Source organism: Aphidius gifuensis, linkage group LG2 (genome assembly GCF_014905175.1).
Source record: "Aphidius gifuensis isolate YNYX2018 linkage group LG2, ASM1490517v1, whole genome shotgun sequence".
Taxonomy (NCBI): Eukaryota; Metazoa; Arthropoda; class Insecta; order Hymenoptera; family Braconidae; genus Aphidius; species Aphidius gifuensis.
Genome location: NC_057789.1, coordinates 28,787,128 through 28,802,327, shown reverse-complemented (window position 1 = coordinate 28,802,327; position 15,200 = coordinate 28,787,128). Strand labels below are relative to the sequence as shown.

The 15,200-nt window shown below is 23.8% G+C and overlaps 1 protein-coding gene across 5 annotated transcripts in view; it reads left to right on the top strand.

Annotated features, from left to right (window-relative positions):
* LOC122850080 (myocardin-related transcription factor A-like) overlaps positions 1 to 15,200 on the top strand; it is a 110,922-nt gene that overhangs the window by 88,710 nt on the left and 7,012 nt on the right. For 2 of the 5 annotated variants that reach the window (XM_044149086.1, XM_044149087.1), the window contains exons 1-2: positions 5,233 to 5,544; positions 7,073 to 7,521. The exons of the other annotated variants lie outside the window; for them this stretch is intronic. In XM_044149086.1, the coding sequence (XP_044005021.1) occupies positions 7,431 to 7,521 (91 nt within the window). In that variant the 5' untranslated portion in view covers positions 5,233 to 5,544; positions 7,073 to 7,430. Of the gene's footprint in view, positions 1 to 5,232; positions 5,545 to 7,072; positions 7,522 to 15,200 lie in introns of those variants that run through there. 5 annotated transcript variants of the gene reach the window in all.

The following is a 15,200-nucleotide window of genomic DNA, read 5'->3' as shown; positions in this document are numbered from 1 at the left end:
AATAAAAATATATGATCTAATTTAATGATAATATTGATAATATTAATAAAAAATCAATCACGCAATATAAAGTTAGTATCTGATAATATCGTGGGCTGATTAAGCGTAGGCAAAATGAGGTCTTGGTCGTATACGCGGTTACAATATTTTATACACGCATTGTGATTATGTGAAGGTAAAGGGAACTTGTTCTATTCAATCAAGTTAAATGTATACATATTTTGTAATAGGAAGTATGTGTTAAATACATAATATAACAGTGTCATTTTCATTCATAAAATAAATACAAAAAAAATCAATCATAACACTCATTCACAATACAATCTACTAAATTACATCAAAATATATATCAAAAAATTATCAATTTAAAAAGCTCAATATTGATAAAAATCAATAAACAATATTTCTATTAATTTATAAATAAAATAAAATAATAAACCGTGAGAATTAAAATTATTAATAGCTCGATAAATTATTAATTATAAAAAAAAAAATTTTTACAAGTAACAGTAGTCGATTGAAGTTGCCGGTTATCGCACCTGAACATAACCTTAAAAAAAAAAAATTGTTGAAAGCGTAATATCACGCGTTTGTATAGCTCTAAGAATAATCGTTTCATTGATCACACACAAAAGTATATACTGCAGTGAGAAAGGATGACATCACAACATGCGCTATGCGGTAAAGAGATACATGCACATGATGATGGAGGACAAGACATAAGTTTGTGATGAAGTTAAATGCGTTTAGAATCTAATTGAAAATGACAATTTTAAAAAAAAACAAATTTCAAATACATTTGCGCGCAAATACATGCGCGCACATGTGCAACAACAAAAACAATATATCCATTACATTGGTAGTAAACAAAGGTGTCGTAATTGTCGGCTTGTCTAAACATGGAACAAAGTGTTGATGTCGGTGAAGTATTGACAGAGCTTTTTTTTTTATTTATTTATATTAACTCCCTGTTTATTGATTTCCATTATTTTTATTTCTGATATAAACTCAAAGGTCACATGACAATGTCGGTATTTGTCTTGTCGTTGTCCTTGCAATTTATCCTGTGTCCTGATAAATATCAATATAAATTCACTTTTGCAATCTAGTATTTATTTAACAACAAATTTGACTAAATTTCATTTTTTTTTTTTATTAAATGTATTGTCTATGCGTAAATAAAATTATTTATGTCAGTTTATTATTACGACAAAGTGCGTAAAAATAAATTAACATTTTTTTTATTTTTTTCTTTTTAAATTAACACGGACACTGGTTTATTCGTGTTATTATTATGAATAATAGTTTGTTGAATTTAAAACGTGCAGCTGTTTAAATTGTCTAAGATATTTTTTAATTTTTATGTGTTAAATATTTTTAGTCAACAAATTCCTAAGAGTCCATCTTATTTATTATTTTTTTCTCTTTTTCTCCTTCAAGCTTATATATCTGTTTAGATTATTATTATTATAATTATTATAATTTTTAGAAATGTTAGAGTGCAAGCATTAATATGTGTATATATATAAAAATATTTTGTGTCGTTAAAATTATACTCGGAATAGAATTTGACACAGTAGCAGTAGTAGGCCACCACTGAGAGTCAACCGCCGGGACGACTATACGGCGACTACTACTACTACTATTACTCCACCTACTTGCTGCTTATATTTTTTAAAAAATTTTTTATCATATATTTTAAATAACTCAATAAACTAATGAAATAAATAAATTTTATTAATTTATTGCAAATAATAGGCAAGCCAAAGAGGTAATATTTAAATTAAAAAAAAAAATAATAATTCATTTATTTTCAATTTTAAAATATATATCAAGTATATAGAATATAATTTATAATAAAAAAAATATATTATACATTATATTGATAAAGATAAAGGCATGTAAAATATATTCACGTGTTACTTCCGACTTGTTTTGCACACAATTTCACATTGGAATCGGCAGTGGTTACGCGGTATCTCTTTTGGTTTTAAAAAAAATTGAAATAAAATAATAATAAAGTGTATTGGGGTGGTTGATACTTTGGTTATACATATACCAACAAACAAGAGTGAAACTCTCAGCAAAGAGAGGCCTTATTAACATTTCGCCGGGATTCGCGAGCAAGATTAAATTGACAGTAAGGATTTGCGAGTCGTTTGTTACAACTTGTGGTCAAATAAGTGAGGGGCGAAATATGTTGCAAGCGCGTGCGCATATGTATATATTATATATATTCTTCTTACATATATACACTTGAATAATAATATAAAAATAAATAAAGAATATATAAACAAGATGAAAAACACAACAGAAAAAATTTTTTTAAAAAAATACTATTGCACTTTTTTTATGTTTTATTTTGCACACATGTGTGTTATTTTAAACTAAGAGTTAAACTTTGCAATATTCCACATTGCCGTATATTCAGCATATATATAACCGTATAAACAAAATTCAAAAGAGAAAGATCAAATCGGTCTTGTTCTTCTTCTTCTTCTTCTTCTTGAAGCCATACGCGCAAATGCGTAACACCCAGGCTCAATCGTGTAGACAATCTTATACTTATTCCATGGAATTTACGCATTTTCACTTTGTACACATGCAAATATTTTACAACACAAATATATATATACAATTTAACTTTATATAAAATTTATGGATTTTATATTTCTATGTAATAACCCGAGAAAAAAAAATCTATTTCTGGCCAATTTAAAATAATGTTTTTGTCGTCTTTTAAATTTTTTTCTTTTCAATAAATGTTTGTGTTTGTGAAAAATATTTTTTTTTATTTTTTAAATATATATACATCATAAATAATATAAAAATTTATTAAATAATTTATATTTTAAATTAAAAAATAATATTTAAATGTCAGCGAAATAAAAAAATTTAACAAGTTTTGTGTTATAAATTTAAAAATTTTTTTTATCTATTTTTATTTTGCTAATCATTTGTTACGTGACGTTATTTTTTTTCTTGAGTATTTTTATCCTCATATTCTATTTTTTGTCAAATGATTATTTGGGTCATTCACATTAGGGTCACTTTCTCAAATCTCTGTGTCATTTTAATTAAATTTGATTTCAACAATTACATATATTTTTATGGAAAAATAATTATTGGCCTTTTGATTGAAGTGGTGATATTAAATTGTTTGATGTCACAGTGTGTGGTAAAAAAAATAAAAAATATAAAAACCAGTGAGTTTAATAATGACAACGAAGGCCGCACTATTTCTTGGATTTTCTATGTCGCGTGAGTGAATAGTAAAACTGAAAGTGCTATTAACGTGAGTGATTTACGTGACATACGCATATCTCTTTTGTATATAACACCGGCTTTTGCATGATATACCTCAAGGAAGACCTTGTCATGAGCAAATGTGAAATTCATAGGTGAACATAAAATGTATATTATTTTTCATATATATATTCACTAGCAAAAGGGAAAGGAATATTTTGAAAAAAAAAAAAAAAACAAAAGGAAATATGTTAAAAATTCAATTTGCGGTTTATGCGGTTTTTAAATCTCGGTCAAGTGTACTCGGTCGAGTCTTGTGAGTTAACTATGGGACATCATTGGCAGTTGCAAAATTATTATTGAGAAATATTGACAGAAAAAAATTTCTTTTTGTAACTCATGATAGAAAAATTACAGGGAATCATGAAAATTATAAAAAGAAATAATTTCAAAGCAAGATAAGAAGTTGTAAAAATATTTTTCCAATTTTTTTTTTGTTTTGTTTGAAGGAAAATTAAAAAAAATTTTTTAATAAATTGTTTAATATTTTTTTTAATGAACAACGTGAAATATATTAATTCGTTGAGAGATTTTTTGCTGGGCACTAATGATCAATGTTGGCAAGAAACCGAAGGCATTAATATATATTCAAAGCCGCACATAAAAATGTATAACAAATTTATCTTTGAAAATTAATAGAAGCCTCAGGTGTTCATTTTAAAATGACACATATCGTTGTAATCTAAGAATAAAACTATCCTATTCAAAAGGATTATAAAATATATGATTTATTCAATAAGGAAATAATATCAGATATAATATTAAGTGAAAGATACTCCAAGGTGGTCAGCCACTTTGTCATAGACTTGTCGATGATATTAGTACATATATAATTTCAAAAGAATGAAAAAACTAATAAAAATTATTATAAAGATTAAAAAAAAAAAAAGAAACAAATCTTCATCATGAATCTTTAATGCGTGGGCCAAAATTGAAACCGGACACAAGATTTCGATAAAAGCGTAGGTGTTGAACCCAGTATAACTAAACAGTTCCGAAATTGATAGAGAGCTGACTTTAAAAATGTCAAAAATGTGGGCGATTTGTCCCTGAAAAATAATCCTTAAATTATTTTTTTATCATATCAATAATAAAGCTATAAAATCAATCTCCTTTTTCATTTTTAACAAATATAAATTAACAAAAAAAAAAAAAAAAAGAATTATATTTTTTCAATTTTTTAATTCTTTTTTTTCCCTTGACCATTTTAGAATAAATATAAATATATTTAAAAAAAAAAAAAAAGCATATTTCATTGTGCGAAAAAATGTAAAAAATTTGTCTCATCATTGAGTGCTATTTTCTCAGTTATTTGCCCAGAGAATACGGGGCTACTGACTTGGGGCACGCGCCCATGTCGTTTATTTCCCCTTCTTTTATTTTTTTTCTTGATCATACGGGGCATTAAGTCCCCCCGTGTGTATTCGCCCACACGGGGTCCTATAAATACCCCTCTACTCGTAACAACAACACACTTACACTTTGATTTTCTCTACAATCCCCACTTTTTAATCCGCCAATTGCAATAATCCACTTCATCTCTCTCTCTTTTTCTCTCTTTTTATTTATTTATTTATTTTTTTTTTACTATTATTATTTAAATATCCCTACTTTTTCTTATCTCTGTCTCTCTTTTTTTTTATCTTATGGGCCCTTCACTTTGGTCTTTGGGCCAGTCATGTATATACTACACTCAACTGAATTTATAAAAATAAAATTATGATTTTTATTTTATTTTTTTAAATCATTGTCTGCTGCATACTAACTGTATAGCAACGTGGGGACTCGGTTGAAGTGGCTGTTTTGTTGATGAAGAGAACGCGGGGTATATTGTGACCGACCCACACACGCGGTCCTCGCTTGTGCCCTCCCGCAGGGACCGTCACGTGGCCCCACTCTGATGATCTTGCGGTCTCAGCTTGCTCACACGTCTATCTCTTCAGTCAGAGACGAACCGAGAAACCGGCGATACCGATTATCAATCGGCAATAATATTTATAATTATTTTATTTTAAAAAATTATATTTTTTGGTTTTATTATTAAACATTTTTTTATTTTTTAAATAACAATCTTTTGTGATGGTGAAATTTTTATTTAAATTTATATTATTGAGTGAGTTGATATTTAATTAGTGGTTTATTTTTACCTGGTTAATTTGTGAATATGTGTCAATTTTTGTGCTGTAATATTTGTTTTTATTGGGCCTTTATCATCAATATTATGGATCAGAAAAAATGGTGTGAATTTGTGATATTTATTTTTGACAAATAATTTATTTTTTTTTATTTTATTTTTTGTCGGTGAGGTTGTTTGATTAAAAGTATATTATTTAGCTTTTTGTTTTTATTTTGAAAATTGGGTAATTAGTTTGACATAATGCAATGATTTGACAGGTGACATTTAGGCTCTTTTTTTTTCAAATTTATTTTTCGATTTAGTTCTGTTGTTATCAGTGACCAAGCTATTATTAAAATATATATAAAAAAAAAACCAACACACAGTATTGATAAGAAAAAAGTTCTTTTTTATTACTGACCTATCGTGGTTTTTTTTTTTTATTTTTTTCGTTTAAATAGTATTAATACTATCATAATAGTCAAATTTAAAAAAAAAAAAAATGTAAATACTCCATTATTCAATTTTAATTTATTAACCAACATTATCATTTCCATTCAATTAATTTTTTAAACTCAATAATTAACGATAAATAAATAAACAAATTAAATTTATTAAAAATTTTTTTACCAGCGTACAAGCTGTTGCAGTGCGTAACTCGATTTCTCGAAATTAATTTCGTAATTTTAATACCTCATTACAGTAACATATTGCTCGATTAACCCCGACCACTGTTAATTAGTTAAAATTAAAAAAAAATTGTTTTGTATATATGCAAATTAATCAAACAATATTCAGCAAATTATTTCATATTTTTTTTAAAAAAATACAACATTTATATTTCCACTTGATCCTTGAAATTTAAAAATTTTAAAAATTAAATAATTAAGCTTAAAAAAAATATAATAATAGTCAATTTTTATTGCATTTGCAACATTTTATTTGAAAATTAAATATTTTTAATTTACTGTTTATTATCATCATCGTTTTTTTTTTATGAAAAAAAATTAAAGGGATCCAGGGTGATAATTAAATGCTAACGATGCGTGGGCGTGTAATGGCAACTTTCCCCGGGGTTCTTTCATTCAAGAGAAAATTTTTTAAAAAATCATTTGCAATATTTTTTAGTAAATTTTATTATATAGTAACGATTTGTTGCTGTTGTTTTTCTTCACTGCGGGGGTGTTTGATCGTTTATTTTCTTATTTATTAAATTTATTTATTTGATAATAATTATTGTTGCTATAATGCAAGTTGTATTGAATGATAAGATCGTGTTTTAAGATTAGATTTTATCTACTTGAGCGAGACGAGACCAGAAGCTCTTGACAGATCTCGTGCGGCACGACAACTAATTACCCGCCGGTATATATATAACAAACAGCTGTATCAATTTAATCGAATTAGACACAATTATACGACAAACTTGACAGCTATTTTAAACACCATGAAGATGAATTAATTTTCATTTTTTTCTATTTAAACAATAACTAGACAATCAATATAAAAAAAAAAATTTTTTTTTTTTTTTAATTAAAGTAGTAATTAATCAAACAACCATTACTGACTGAATTTAAAAAAAAGAAAAATATCATTTTTAATTAAAATGACAAACGAGAAATTAAAGAAATATATTATATTAAATTTTAGGATCTAATTATTGGATGAGACCTGGAAGAATTATAAAATTGAAAAATTAAATTAAATAGTAATCCAATTGATTAATTAATTTAAATCAATTAGATTGTTGTATCTAGTCAAACTGTCATTGAGGACATTTACAATTGAGCTGTGATATTCCATGACAGATATTATTTTATCCATCAAGACAATCAAAGTGCAATATTAAAAATTAATAAAATTAAATTAATGAAATTTTATTAATTGAATAAATAGCAAATTAATTTATTGAATGAATATTTAGTAGACATTATAATACGATAAAAATAAAAAAAGGTTTTTTATTTAAATAATAAATAGCTTAAATAAAATTTAAAAAAAAAAAAAAATGGTTATCTTGGATCAAGAACAGAAGCCTGAGAGGCAACACTGTGGACGACGAATGTGCGCCATTTGCCGACGCATCAAAAGAGACAGAGGTTCGTAAAATTAAAAAGAAAAAAAAAAAAAAAATTAATAAACATCTATAAAGATTATATAAAAATTAAAAATCGCAAAAATAAAATTATAATAACCGTAATTATTAAATTAAATATTTAATTTGTATTTATTAAATTAAATTTTGTTTTAAATTTTTTTTTTATTAATTATTAATTAGGTCAAGATATTAATTCTTGTTATTTGTAATTTCAAGTTAATTTTTTTTACCATTAAATGCCTGGACAAATGGGGTATTTAAATTTCCCCCCAAAAATGGGAATTAATTTTTATTACAAATTTACTTTTTAAAAAGCATTACCCATAAATTAATTAACAATATATAAAATTTATAAAATTCAAAAAAATAAATAAACAACAAAATACAAATAATTAGAAATATTTTTTAATTAATTTAACAGCTTTAATTACCTTTGAGCTATGATTTAAAGTTTAAAATTTTTTTAAAAAAATGAAAATAGATTTTTATGTATTTTAAATATTTATTTAAAAAAAATTGATAAATTTTATAAACAAATTAACATGTTACATCGATCCATACACCTGAAACAAAAATATGTGGGAAGATACAAAATCATTGTCTCAACCTCCCTTGCAGCCTCCCCCTCTGAATAATAAATAAAATAAATGAATTATTCATTTTGACACCTGGTGATCAAACACACATTCAACAAATTTACAACATTAATATTATTTATTTTTATAATTTTAATATACATTTTTAAATAATAAACAATAAAAAATACACTAAAAATCAATATTTATAATATTCAAAAAAATCTTTATCAATGACTCATCAATTGTCATCGTCATAAATATTTTTTAAAAATTAAAAATATTTAAATTTATTTAATTATCATTTTATTATTTATATAATCGATATTATTTTTCTTCATCATTTTTCATATTACAATCTTGATCTTTGAATCTCATTTCCCTTTCATTGATTTTAACACTCGTTTTTTTCTTGTGATTTTTTTTTTATTTATGAATGAACGAAGGGCACGTGTGGGCGTATTAAACAACCCACACAATTTCTCTAGTTTACAAACTCAATGAACCAACAACTACTATACACATTAATAAAATAATAATATATTTAAATAAAAAGAGAAAGAAAATTATTAATAAAAATATTGAATTTTGAAATTTAAAAAAAAATGTCAATGCGTCTTTGTAAATTATTTTTTAAATGAAAATTAATTTAAATTAAAGAAACACTAATTTATTATTATAATTTATTTATTTATTTATAATGATTATATAGTATTTAATATACTCAACGTATATATCAATTTAATAAGATTGAAATATAAATTATTTTTTATTTTTTTGTATATTTTTTTGATTGTCATTCAGTCTTAATTTCACAATTTGACTGGACATTACGAGATAAACCCACATCACACATGTCTTGACATCGAGTTGTCTTTTTTATAATTCTCTGTCTATTTTTTTTTTTTTTTTTCATTTTTTTCTCTCTTGGTCATGTGGTTGAGACAACATTTAAGTACACAACACAAGTTTCCAAAACGGTTGAGAAAAATTACGCTGTACACTATCCCGGATCACTTGATCCATGCCACCCAACTATTTCTAGTTTTTTTTTTTTTTTTTCTATTTATTTTAAACTCTTTTTTTTTCAACATGTACTCAAAGTTGACAAAAAAAAAAAAACAACAGTTATTAAAGTTTTAAAATAAAAATATAAATGTGAAAAAAAAAAACAAATAAATCATCGCGTTTAATTTCTACAAAATGCACAAGTACTATTTTAAAAAAATTATTTTTTTTTCTTTAGAAATTACTTTAAAGAAGCCTCTTACTATTTTACCTATTATCAATTTACAATAATTTTTTTCTTCAATTAATAAACTGACTTTTAAAAAATCGAAAAAGTCTAAATTTTTTTGATACGTAATTATTGAATTATCATGATCTTGTTTATTCCATCATCAATAAAATAATATCATGTACAAGATAAAAATAATAAATTGTTCTAGTATAAATTAAAAGAAAAAAAAAAAAAAAATTCATTATGAAAAAATGTCATGTTTGAGAAACAGAAAGGACGATGTACAAGAAAAGGATGATGTGATATAAAAATTGACATTCTGCACGCATGCACGTTCGATCTCGATAGGGGGGAATAAAAAAAAAGGGGGAAGAGGGAGGGGAATGATATAAAGTTGATCGAAACGAGGGTAAGGGATAAAAAAAATTGTAAAAAAAAAAAAAATCGAATATCTTGTTAATGTTGGTGATGAGGGGGACGCGTCCGAGGGCCAAGGGGATTTTTAAGTGAGGCAAAGAGGGTATTGGGAGAGTTTTTGAGGTATTATAAATAAAATAAAATGCACCTGTGCATTTGCCGCCATATAAGATACAAAGTTATGGCGTTTTTCCTTACAACGATCGTATCTTTAACCGGCGAAACCGATTCCATTTGTGGAAAGCAACTGCGCGATTTCAAACTTAGCTCGCGCCGTTTTTTTTTTTATATTATTCCTTTCTTTTTCTCTTTCATTTTCATTTTTTTATTTTTATTTTCTTCGATATGTATTTATTAATATTTAATTTTTAAAATGTGTATTTGTTTTTTTTTTTTTATCAGTAGCAATTAAAGATAAACTAATTGTTGTATTTTTATTTTACTCAAAAAATTCCTGACGAAAAAAAATTGTGGGTTTTTACATTTTTTAGCTGATATTCTTATCTTTATGAGTCACAATTTGTTATCAATAGTTGTTCTTTTATTTATAGTTTCGAGACAGTTGACCTGCATTATTATTTTACGTTTTAAAAAATTTATTCATCAAATTTTTGTTTAGTTTTGAATGATGCAGATAGGGGGGGCTTGTATTAGAAGATAGAACTGTTTATTTATTTATTTTTCTAAGCATTAGGCCAGTGGAAATTATATACTAGCCTAAAATCAAAGTCAGTCGAATTATTCGTGTCATTGCGTGTATATATTTTATTATATTGTAAATTTAAATTGAGTTTTTTCAAAATATTATTTATTGTAACCACACCTCAATTGATTAATCATCGAGTCATTTATTTTTTTCTATTTTTATTTTTATAAAATTTGGTATGTATTTTAAAATAATATTTTTGTTTTTTTGTGATAACAAGCCATTGATTATTTGTTTAATTTAGTTTCATTATTTACTTTGTGATGAATTAAATTTTTTTAAATTGAATTGATAGAAATAAAATTAATAGACTACTAGATAAATAAATAAATAACAAAATAAAAAAAAAAATATATCTAATTTAATTTATAAATTTTCTATCTACTTGTTTACTTTAATTTTTTCGATAAATTTTTTTCAACGAATCAAAAAGAAAACAATATATAAAAATATAAAAAAATGATCATTTTTTATTTATTATATTAACAATAATCAAGCACGTGCGTTTTGTATATTATCTACAACTTGATTTATTTTTTAATAAATATTTTTAATGTATTTTGTTAATTTTTATATTTTTTATCAATCAGTCTTTGTGGCGTGACACACAGCTGTCACGTTATTGCCCACGTGGTTCACCCACGCTTTAAAAATAATTCATTTTTTAAAATTTCAAATATACGCGCATAATAATGCACGCAGGTAAAAACACAAAAAATTTAAAACCAACAAGAATTAAAATAATGAATGAAAAAAAAATTAAAAGGTAAATAAAAAAGAGTTAAAATAATAAATCGACCATAGAAGACAAAAATTTGACGTGTAGCACATGATGAAGATGAAAGAGTAGAATAAAAAAATGAATTTTTTATTTGAAAAAAAAAAAAAGCGGGTGGTCAAAATGTATGTAACGCATTATTTGTATTTGTTGCGACACTGAAAGAAAGCCAGGCCCAAAATTCAGCATCAAACGTGGGTGTATATGATCCATGATTTTAAATATAATAATAATAAAATTATCTCTTTTTATTTTTTGTCATTGAATGGGGACTTTCCAAAAGGCACAAAACACCAAAAACAAGTTCTTAAACATGTTCATTTTGATAATATATATATTTGTTTATTTTATTCATTTTATATATTTTTTAAAACTTGAATATATATTTTCAAGAAGATTAAATAAAAGAGCCATAAAAAAATCATATAAAAAATAAAATAATAAAAAACACAATTTGATTGAGACAATTGATTTTTTTTTTGATGCACTTGAAACAATGCCAAATTTAAATTAATGTTTAACATATGTTTTTCGTTGTGATAACATGACAATGATTTTGAGATTATTTTTAAACAAATTATTTGACAAATTGTCAAACAAATAATGACATATAAAGTTTTTTGAACTCACTATAAATTTTAGGTTGTTGAACGAAAGTTTAAAAAAAAAAAAAATATATTATAATTAATCTGTCGACAAATATTGCCAGCAAAAAAATCATTAAAATAATTAAAATATTCGCAATGAAAAAAATTTAAAAAAATAAAAAAATTTTGGCTTTATATTTTTTTAAAATAATACTTGCATCTATTAATACATCATCGTTCATAAAAATAATTTTTTTTTCGAAACCCATATGCACATGATTGCAGCTCAGCAATTTACCTAAAAAAAAATTTAAATCCAAAAAAAATATATTTAAAAATATCCCCTGCAGCTCCATTTTTTTTAAAAGATTTTTTTTTTCTATTTTCTTCTTTTGGATTTATCTCCCTCGAAGGGAGTAGTAATTAATAGATAAGAAAAAAATTTAAATTTTTGTATAAATGTTTATATTTAAATATGAAAATTTTAATGTGCAATTTAATAAATGACGTGTACAATTGCACGTCGCATGCGTTGACGATTAGAAGGCGTGGTTTTGATGCAATAAATGTCATGGGCGGAGTTTCGTATTTTAACACAACCATCACACATAACACAAGTACACTTGTACTTGCACTGACAATTTTTTCATTTTATTTAATTTATTTTTTTATTTATTTTATCCAATGATATGTTGAATTACATCGCCTTCTCTTAACACGCAAATATATTTATCTTTAATTTTTTTATTTATTTATTTATATATATAATTTTTATTTTTTTATTTAAAGATTTATAGCCGATTGAGACTTGTCTCATTTTTTGATAATCAATTTAAATGATAATAATAAAGTCCTTCGTGTTAAAAGTATTTTTACTAAAAAAAATTAAAAATTGATTTGGAGTTATTTTTATTATTGTTTATTAAAATTATTTATTTATATATTGATTATTGAAAATTGTTGATCATTTGGTTGTTAAAATAATTGTCTAAATTTATTTGAAATTCATTGTGTATTTTATTATTGAAAATTCAGTTGAGAATTCAATTTTTAAGAGTTGTTTTTGTAAATGTTTTTCAAGATATTTTTATAACAACCACACCTCAATTAACAATTTATTTTATAAATACATTTATGTATTTTTAAAAAATAGGTTTTATATTTTTCTGGGATAATGAAGTATTGATTATTTGTTTATTTTTTTTATATAGATTATAATATTTACTGTGTCATTTTTTTTTTTAATTTAATAAGTAGAAAAAAAAATTAATAATCATTCAATTTGAATTAATTACAAAATAAATTATTTCTATTAATTATTAAAATAACTAATTATCATTTTTACTTTGATAATTCTTCGAGTAAAATAAAACCACAAATTTTGCAATTTTAATTTTTAAAATTGAAGCAAATTTAGGGGTTGCAACTGTATGTAATCAGACAGCCTAAAAAAAAAATAAATAAATCCATTACCAATTTCCAAACTAATCCAAAAATAATTCTAAATTAAATTAAAAAAACCAATAATTTAAAATATCATCCCTTTAAAATAAAAATAAATATATTTATTTCAAAATAAAATGCTTATTTTTATATTTAAATTTTTTGTTTTTACAATCTATATATTCAAGTCATTTAAAAATGAAATTAAAAATAAAAATGTTTTTTTTTTTTTTGAAAAATATACATATTTATTTAAAGTTAATGTGTGTATCTAAACTTAAATTGGATATATTTAAAACTTGAGGATTATGCGATCACACAAAATTACAAAAATAAGAATGTCATTTTAAAATAAGTGTCTTGAAGTGTGTTCATCAACGATGAACTCCCCAGAGTTCATTCAAATAAAAATGAATGTTTTTAAGGTGTTTAATGATGATGATGATGATGACGATGAAAAAAAATAAAAAAAATATTTAAAATGAGGAGAAAATAGATGCGTTTACGTTGGGATAAACGTTGCGGGACCCTTGGTGCTTTATTTATAAATTATACCCAAAGCATTCGTATTATTGGATCACCCCCGCATGACACACCAGTGGTAAATGTATCTTTTTTTTATATTTTTATATTTTTTTAATATTCCCTAACTTGAAATATACTCAAAAAATCAAACCATTTTTTTTCAATCCATATTTTTCTTTGACTTTTTTTTTTTTTTTCAACAAATTTCATGTTTTTTATTTTTCTTTAAATTTTCCTTTTTTTTTTTTATCTTTTCTCTAACATGTTTAAATTTTATTTTCTTCTACTTTTGCCTTCTTCTTCTTCTTCTTCTTCAGCGTAGTTATTCGGCATTTTAACAAACAGTTTTTTCATCTAGAAATAGTGTATGACAAGTTGGTCTCCATACACACCAACCATTTCATGGACTCAAAAATACACAAATATATATATATCAAACATAATTATATAAAACTAGGTTATTTCCTGTACGTTTAAAATTTTGCAATAACATAATAAGTAAATATATGTATATATTTTAAAATTAAATTTCAAAAAATATTTTCTATAATATAGATTTTTTAATAAAACAAAATATAATTTATTTAAGCTTCCGGAAGTTAGCTTTGAACGTGAGTACAGTTTTTTTTTTTCGGAAGAATAATTTATTTGAGGTGTCTTTGAGAGAGCTAAATGTGACACCAGGATATGAGAGACACACTTGGTACTCGTAAAAAACAATTTAATACTGTGAAAATAAAAATAATAATTTTCTTTTAAATACAAATTGTGTTGTCGCATTTCTTTTCTTCAACTAAATAACTTGTTGTTTTAAAAATTCTTTAATAATAATTATAAATAAAAATACGTTCTGTGTGTTAATTTAATATGAAAATATAATTTTTTATATGCAAGTGGTGTACTTGTGAATTTAAAATGAAATTCATTCAGATTACTGATTATAATTTATAATAAAATTTATTTATTAAATTTTTTTTTTGAAATTATTTATCATTATTTTATTGTTGTTATCAAAAATATATATATTTTTTTTCATTTCAATAAATTTATTCCATATTTGCATTGTCGTTTACGAGCTAGGCATTATTTATATCACTGTATTTTCATTGTGTGTTAATTCTTATTGTTTACCCCCACTCAAATTGCCTAATCGATCAGCAATCTTAAGAAAAAATAAAAAGTACCTCAATAAATAATAAATAGTAATGAAATAAAAAATATATAAAATATATTATTAAATACCTTGTTAAAATAAATATATTTTTTTTCATCCAGTTTATTATTTTTTAAATATAATTGCATTTAATTTATGTAATTATTTAAATTAAAAATCCAAGATGAATGTAGGTTTATGGTATAAATTTTGCAATGTTTTTCAATGTTTTTTTTTTATAAAAAAAAAAGGATAT